Source organism: Marmota flaviventris, chromosome 9 (genome assembly GCF_047511675.1).
Source record: "Marmota flaviventris isolate mMarFla1 chromosome 9, mMarFla1.hap1, whole genome shotgun sequence".
Classification (NCBI taxonomy): domain Eukaryota; kingdom Metazoa; phylum Chordata; class Mammalia; order Rodentia; family Sciuridae; genus Marmota; species Marmota flaviventris.
In genome coordinates this window covers 45417535-45426344 of record NC_092506.1, presented here as the reverse complement: position 1 = coordinate 45426344, position 8810 = coordinate 45417535, and the positions used below count along the sequence as shown (strand labels likewise).

At 39.1% G+C, this 8810-nt stretch overlaps 1 protein-coding gene and 1 non-coding gene across 2 annotated transcripts in view; both read right to left on the bottom strand.

The window, feature by feature from the left end:
- Window positions 1-603: 603 nt before the first annotated feature.
- LOC114098287 (small nucleolar RNA U13) lies at window positions 604-703 on the bottom strand. The gene has a single exon (XR_003583721.1). It is a non-coding gene; the product is annotated as a small nucleolar RNA U13 (small nucleolar RNA).
- A 390-nt stretch (window positions 704-1093) lies between these two features.
- Tsg101 (tumor susceptibility 101) overlaps window positions 1094-8810 on the bottom strand; it is a 51407-nt gene continuing 43690 nt past the window's right edge. The window contains exons 8-10 of the mRNA XM_027942339.2: window positions 4455-4657; window positions 2760-2999; window positions 1094-1420 (exon numbers count right to left, since the gene is read on the bottom strand). Of these exons, the coding sequence (XP_027798140.1) occupies window positions 1331-1420; window positions 2760-2999; window positions 4455-4657 (533 nt within the window). The 3' untranslated portion in view covers window positions 1094-1330. The remainder of the gene's footprint in view (window positions 1421-2759; window positions 3000-4454; window positions 4658-8810) is intronic.

Here is an 8810-nt window from a genome sequence, read left to right as displayed (position 1 = left end):
TTCTGGATCTCTGAACTTACCTTCATAAATCTAGTACTTACATTAAATAATAACTATAAGGAATTTCTAGGAGAAATTCAGTTCTGTAGCAATGTTAGGTTGCTACAAAATAGCTTTCAGTTATGTTATTTCTCCAACTTACTCCTTAGGTTCATGATTTTAAAATGTAAAAAGCACATACACACAAAAATAATGTAAATGTTACAATCCTAACCCTAAGTAAAACCTTGGTTTAACCTTGGCAGTTTTTATTCTGATAATTTTTATAAGTGGATTTTAATTTTCTAAGAAAATATCTGAACTATAAACCCCTCTGATGTCGCAATTGGTTATTCTTCTCTTGGGCTAGGTATAAATCTCTAAAGGAAAACATTTCACATTGGGATGTTTTCTTCTTCTACCACTCTCATTTCGATGGGGAATATTTTGTTCTAGTTGGATGAGCTCTGCAGGACATCTACTAGGTAGGTAGCTCATTTTTTCATCATAAATTTGGTTACAGCATCACTTCCCATAAAGACAGAACTTCAAATGCCAACAAAGATAAGGATGCTTGTGCATTCCTTTTTCTTAAAAAAAAAAAAAAAAAAGTTTATTTTTTCACTTCAGATAGGAAATGTGCTGACATTATAAAAAGATTTGAGGGGGGCACATCTTACACATGGTGTGAAAATCCAATCATGCTTATGAAATAATTAAAGGGGAAGGCACAGATCCTATTATGTCCAGACCATCTTGTCTAGCTAACATAGATCTTGGGTGTATAGCTTGGCACCTGCCATTCTGTTCCTTTCTCTCTGACAGAAACAGTTATGGTTCATTCAGGCCATAGAAAGGAAACAGATCTAGCAAGGACTGGTGGGAGGGTAAGCTACTCATACCTCTCACAAAAAGATCAGTTTTCAAATCATTCAATATTTATTCAAATATATTCCATATTAAATAAAATTGTCTTTATATCCTATAGAATAAATAACACTAAATTATAATAATATTATTGATCAATATTATGGTTTGGTTGCTAAGTGAGAAGACTGCTTCTTATGAAGGTTCATAGATCTTTCCTAAAGAAGTCCAAGAAAGAAGAGAAAAATTATGCAACAAATTTTATTTAGCATAGTCAGTTCCAACATTCAGCACAAAAAGTTTACAGAGGATAGAAAGTGCATTAATAAAAGCCAGTCTTTACCCAAAGAAAACAGAAAATATATTATTGATTCAAAATATTTTACACTTGAATGATAAACTGAATAACTTATTCTGGGTACCTACTGATAAAAGAAAAGAGAAGAAAAGAATGCTTTAAGAAGAGGTCAAACTCCAGCTGAAGTCAGTAGAGGTCACTAAGACCAGCAGTCTTTCTTGCTTTTTGCATTAGTGCCCTCAACTGGAACTGTTTACGGGACAGCAGACGTACATGCTGGGAGGGGGGGAAAAATTTCAACAGTTTAGAATGGCTTTGATCCAGGCTCATGCATGAAGTATCAGATAGCTATAACTTAAATGGGATCTAAGAATCCTAAATACATTACCAATATCAACCTGTGTTTGGAATCACTACCTCATTACTTGTGGCTTTTAAAACTTCACCACAATGAAGCCAGTAGACTACGTTAGAGCAAAGTCTTCTGAGGCTTACAGGGAAAGCACCACATTCGAGGATCTGGCTCAGGATTTTGAGCTTTATCCTTTTCTATTCTTTTTGTTTGTTTGTTTTGGGTGGTGATGGAGATCAACCCCAGAACCTCACAGATGCCAGGCAAGTATTCTACCACTGAGTTACACTTCTGATATATAACCAAGATGTCTCACTTTGCCATGAAAACTTGGTAGCATGATCCTAATGGAAGTTACCCACTCTTCTCACTTGGCTATAAAAAGGGGATGGGCAAGGATAAGCAACATGGGGTTAGTTTTTGTCCGTGGTCTAATCCCTACCAAGTAGCATACATCTCTTACCTAACCAGGTGCATCTTTCCCTATGCTACGCCATCAAAGCAGGAGACAGTGTATAGAGTTCTCTCTTGGGTCTCTGGTTTATACCAATTCATGTGTTTGCCTCAGACCTAAGCTTGCATCAGACCTAAGGCACATGGTTTAGCCTCTCACCCACAGTAAGATCAGTTAAATGACCTGACCAGCCTCACATGTACACTGAGGCACCAACAGCAGCTGGACCAAATATTGAAAGGATGGCTGCTGCTATTCTTAAAACTATATTCTCCATGACCCACCAAACAGCAGTAACCAAACCCAGCTTATTAGATTTTCATATCTGTATAACAGCATTAAGCCTAGGAAAATTTTTATTCAAAAGAGTAGCCCACTTCCTTGGAGAGGGCTGTTTATTGGGGGAAAACCAATCTAAAATTATACAACATTAACAGATAAAAGACGGAGTGAGCAGTCAGTGATCTCAATTTAAATACTATAACCTGAAAGAACCTATGTAAATTTATGTCCCCTTGATACACTCAGACACAATAGTTATAATAGAAGAGTTACAGCCATCTTGATTCTGCCAGGCGGGTAGGAACTGCAGACCCTAGCCCAATTTCTCCTTACTTGGAGTGATCCTCAGCGCTCTAAGTAAGAAGACACTGCTTGTTCATGGTCATATATCTCACCTGCTTGCTCTTGTATGGAAAAATTATCTTAAACTTCCCTACAGAGAAATCCATTTGGTTTGTGGTTTTCAAGGTCAGTGTCCCTATAGCACAAGATCTAAAAGCCTGGAAAACAGAGTGAGGAAGACATACCTTTAAGAAGACATCCAGATCTATTACTCCTCGTCTCAAGGCTTCTCCCAGGTAAAAGATAGTGTCTTCAATAGCATTTTCCTCTGCATACAGATTTAGGATCTGTTTATAAAGTGGGGCTGTGGGAATGATAACTTCATCAATATCATTATTTTCAGATTGATTTTCCATTTTCTCCAGAGCAGAACTGAGTTCTTCATCCTTCTTTTTCAAAAGTTCTATGTTTTTGTTAACTTCAGCCTGAAAACAGAACAGTACGTGCATGAAAGCTTTATACTAATTTGTACATAATTATTTGCTTGTCAGACAACTTCACAGGAAGGGACTAATAAAACAATAACACTAGTCAAAAGTAGAGGAAAAGGTGATCTAATAGGCTGAATGAAAACAGGACAGTGGTGGAAATATCCTGAGTTGAGCACATTTAGTAACAGTGACAAGAGTTGTACTTATCAGTTAACAAGTGATAATGAAAACTAAGCCATCCACAAGATGCATTCCAGGAGGAAGTCACTTTACATAAAAGAGGTTCTTCCTCTAAACAAGTGGGTATCTGCCACAGAGTAATAACGCAGAGTCCTGAACACTTGGCTTTAGTTTGAGGATACTGTATGTGGTGGTTGTAGGCTCTAAATTGCATTATTGTCACTTTCCTGAACTTCTGAAAATGGCTGGCCACTACAGAGTTCACTTTATACACATACTAGAACCATTCTCCATGTCTAGGTACAAATCATTTCCTCCAAAGCCTTTGAATTTCAATACTTTTAACCTTTTTTTTGGCTCTGGGGATTGAATCTAGAGGTGCTTAACCACTGAGCCACATCCCCAGCCCTTTTTATTTTAAGATAGGGTCTAGCTAAGTTGCTTAGGGCTTTGCTAAGTTTCTGATGCTAGCTTTGAACTTGTGATCCTCCTTACCTAGGCCTCCTGAGTCACTGGAGTTATAGGTGTGTGCAACCATGCCTGGCAATAATTCTTTACTGAAATTAATTCTCCCTCATGGGTATGAAAAGTGGACATGTGAAACTGGCTCTCAAGTTATGCTAGTGCCTTTACTTCATTTTCACTAAATAAAGACACAGGACTGATTTACACGCTGACTCTAAAGAAAAACAATCTGTCACAAAGAAACACACCATGTTTATGGGACTCTCTCAAGTTAGAAGAATTCACTGAAGATAACTCTAAAATGGTTTAAACAACATTTGGAAACAGAACTGTCCCTTAAATCTATAACTCACGGTCTGTGGATCTTTATTGTGGCTTCGAACTCTAACTGTATGGCAACATCACATATTCAAACAGTCCTTTCTTTGGGTGGCACCTTTGGGCAAAGGTGCAAGCAAAATGCTCTAAATATCATTCACATCCCAAAGAACAAACATGGGCTCTATTTTAAATAATGCTATAAAGAAGCTATAGTCAAATTTCTAAAATTATACACACACACACACACGCGCGCGCATATATTTTTTAGTTGTAAATGGAGCTTTTATTTATTTGAATGTGGTGCTGAGGATTGAATCCAGGGCTTTCCACATGCCAGGCAAGTGCTCTGAGCCACAACTTCAGCCCTAGACACCTATAATTTTCTAAACTCTTTAATCCATGCATACCCATGGTATACACAGAACATTTTGCCATGACTAAACTTCAATTCCCAAATCTCAAAGTCTTGGATGAATTACTTACTACTTCTTGATCTAAACGGGTGACCATCTCTTCCAGTTTCTGGTGACCTTTTTTCAGGTCTTCCTCTGTTCGTTTCAAGGCATTGAGCTCAGCCTGAGCGCGATCCATTTCCTCTTTCATTCGCCACCTCAGTTTGTCACTGACTGCTGAGATAAGAGAGGCTCGAATGGTGTCCTCGCTGATTGTGCCATCTCTGCTGGGACCTGCAGGAGACAAAGACAAAAATACATTTGCTTATTTCCCAAGCTCTCTCTATTCCTCTCACAGGAACCTTCAGAGAACAGGTCAAAATATGAGCAGACACTTTCAAAATAGGAGGAAATAAAAAAGAAAATGTTTGCTACAATTCCATAATAAACAACAAAAAACGTGAGCCGATTCAGAAATTTTCGCTCTAAGAAATTACTCTTTTAATCCATATTTACAGCCCAATTAATCTCAATTAGGCAGAGACTATAACCCTAAATATTACAATTATTCCTAAATCTCCAACAAATGAGACCATAAATTTATACCAAAGAAAAATACTTCTTAATTTGAGTCAAGCCCGTTCTCTGGTTTTACTGCTAAGCTGAAAGAAGACAGCCAGCCAGGAGAGGCCACTCAATGACTAAAATGGGCAGAGTTTCCCTAAACTGATGAACAGGTTAGTAAGGCTCCTCAGCTTCTACAAAACTTTTACTCCTTTACTCCCTATTAAGAGAAGATGGTAGAACAGGTGAGCAAAAGAGAATGATATCCAAAAAATTTAGCAGTTCATTAAACTTGTTTATTCTCAGACTCCTTACTGTTCTTTTTCAAATTCTCTTTCTAATCAGTATAATTTCCTTGCACATTTCAGTTCAAAGAACTTATCTTTCAGAATTTTCTCTAGAAAGGCCTTTCCTTTAAAAAACTATAGGTACTCTTTATTAATATTAACGATCTTCAGTTATGGTTCTAAATCAGCAAACATAAATGAGTTTTTTTTCAATTATATTTGACTATAGAATACCATATAGGGACATAAGAAATATATTTAACCTTAACTGCCAATAAGGAATAAGGGATGATTACAGACTAACAAAGTATCACTTCTACCTTGAGTTGAAAATTTTTATCAACTTGACAGAGTTACACTAACCAGGGAAACAGACCTCTTCAGTATGTTTGCAAAAATGTGCCCAACTTTCACCACCCATGTCCTCATTCATTACAGGCCCTTTCCTGGTGCCAAGGCACACTGTCTCCAAAGAAAGTATGCTGTCCAAAATACTCTGCTATACTATTACCAGGCATTTTTTTTTTTTTTTTAAATCAGAGATTGAACCTCAGGGGTGCTTAACTACTGAGCCACATCTCTAGCCCTCCCATTCCCCGTTTTTTATTTTTTGAGACAGGGTCTTGCGAAGTTCCTTAGGGCCTTGAGACTGGCTCTGAACTTGTGATCCTCTTGCCTTGGCCTCCCCAGTTGCTGGGATTATAGGCATGTGCCACAGTCCCCAGTTCCACACATGCTTTGAATGGGCCATTTGATTGCGACTTTTGCAGTTCTAGAAGCTGGTTTGATTTTTGCCTTTTTCAGTTTTTGATTAGTAAAACTGTCTTCTCATAGAAGTTGATCCTTACCCAGGTTACACTGGGAGACTCTGGAGTTCTCCAGCATCACAGATTTTGAAGGGAAGTGTAGAGTTATTTTTTTTCCTTTCTTTTGTTTCCAACCCAGAAGAAAAAGGTCTCTCTGAGTTGGATTTTCTTTATCTAGCAGGTAAAAATAAGTTCAGTGTTCTCCATGACCTGAGGAGTGTCCTAGGGACCCTGGTACAGTGAAAAAGTCCCAACATCACACTGCCTCCCAGTGTTCACTATTTCTCCCTATAAGGGTCTCCTCCTTTCCATCAAGAAACCTCCTGCTGAGGGGAGCCCAAACTATCCATCCTGTAGGGTTCATAGAGGCAAATGGTTGATTATTAACATACAAATCCATATAGTATATATGTTTCAGAATTCACTTCTCATTTTATAAAAGCATTTTAGCTTATTATCCCATATTTTTAGAAACAAAAGTATTAACTCTTTCAGATAAACTGTGCTTTGGAATTCAGAGCTGCAAAGCTAGAGGACTAAATTTCCCCTATGAAAATCAAGGTTTTGTTTTCCATACCCTGGCTTCTCTTAATACCTCACTTCCAAAGCGTTTGTATCAATTTACCAGCTATTACCATTATTTCTAAGCTCATTTCCTCATTTTTCTCCGACACTACAGTTTCTTCTACCACCCTTTTATCCATCCCCTCCAATACATACAATGAAGGTACCAGGAAGACCATGGCAACTTTCCTGAATTCACCCATTCATATCTTCACTCACTCACTTCTGGCATCTCTGATGTGTTTGTACTACCCCTACTCCCAGTAAACATCTCTCCTCAGCCTGGACTCCTTGTCCATCTCATATATCCCTGGAGATAGGCTGCCCCGCAACAGGGCCTCATGTACAGCCACCCAATTGCCCAGGACTTCAAAGGCTCACCTGCCATTAAATCTAACCAAAATCCTCAATCCTTCTGATCCCTCCCTAAAGCCATAAATCCCTAAATCCTCTTTTACCATCTTCCACAAAGGCAAGAATCTGCAGGAGGATATCATCAGAGAAGACAAAAACCATCAATAGGAGTATTCCACTGTTTTTCTTCCTCTCTGCTTTGGCACAAGAATCCTAACTCCTTTAATTATGTGCCTAGCTCCTCACTGTTCAAAAGAATTTTCTGTTAGATTTGGATATGTGGTATCTCCCAAAAGCTCATGTCATATGTGAGAAAATGCAAGAATGTTCAGAAGTGAAATGACTAAATTGAGAGTAAAACCAAATCAGTGGGTTCATTTACTGGTACGGATTAACTGGGCGGTAACTATAGGCAGGAAGAGATGGCTGGTCACAGTGGTCACAGTGACATAAAAGCTAACTAAAACACCTTCCTTTCTTAGCAAGAAAACTTATTTCTCCAGATCCCTTTTAAGGACAAAATGCCTTAAAGTTTGCATCTATCCCTCTTCCTAATTCTATTTAGTCAAAGTACAATGACTACATTTTCTACTTGTTTGTATTCTGTAGTTACAATCCACTCAGACAAGGAAATGTCCATTTATTCACCTCTTACCAGCCACAAAACATGGGTATGAAGCCTGTTCTCTCTAGTTTTAACCTGAGTTCAAAGTTTAGTCTTTATAATTTTGATCCAAGTACATTCTCAATGGGGGTGAGATCACCCCCATACATGCCCAACAAGGGTAAAAAAATGAATTTAGAAAATGATATATTGCTTTTTTTTTATTCAAAGATACACATATAACATTTCTGTGAGGAGAATGGTTAGGGAAAAAAAATGTCTAAAAGGGCTGACTGGCTAGGAGAATAAATGAGAAAAAGGTTAAGAACACTGCAGAGAGGTGATCGCATTCCTGGACGCTCGTGGCATGAAACCAAGAAACAAAGAAGAGAGGCAGCTTCTCCCAAGATGGGTGATCAAAAAGGGGGGAGGGTACTTTACTGGAACCTAAAACTGGACATTCAAAGCAGATCAGAAACATAAGACATTGATATAATAAGAAAAAAATCTCCAGTGGCATAGATGCTGCCATAAGACAGGCCAGAAGCTCCAGCCAGAGAGGTTCCTCCATGAGCACAATAGAGGGATAAGGGAATTAAAGGCCTGCATTTTGGGGAGGCCTGAGGTATGTCTGGGTATGAAGTGTTTAGAGACCAAGGACATTGCCCCACAAACCTGAAACACATGCTGCATGACATCTCTGTGTGGGGAAAGAAGCTGCTGCCTTTACAGCTTCCGCATAGGGCCAGGGCCAGGCCGGCAGCAGAAGAAGCTGACTCCTGGCAAACTCCAGTTTGCCCTGAAATACAGGCCCAATAAACACACACTTCACAACATAGAGTGTGCTTAAGTGACCAGAAAAAAATCAAATGTGGAGAGAGATTTTATACAGGGGATAACGGATTTCAGGAACCCATCCAGCTCTATCCCTCCCTTTCCAATCCGACTGCTTGAAGGATGGGCTCGGAGAGATGCCTCTGGCTGTGAACTGAGAAGGTGGGGGCAGGAGAAATTGTTTGGAGACTGAACCCAAGACCAGAAAGCGTGGGGTCTGCAGGTGACACAGAGGACTAATAACTGGCTTCCCCACCAGATGAGTGGAATCCAGGGGAACTCTGGGGTAAAGTACTCCAGCATAGACCAGCAAGTACTGGGCCCTGGAGGTTCATTGATTTATAATCTTCAGACCAATTAGCCTTCAGTGAAGAGCCTGGAGCCCACCTAAACCTAAACCCTGCCCCCAGGAACTATGCCTATGGGATTACCTC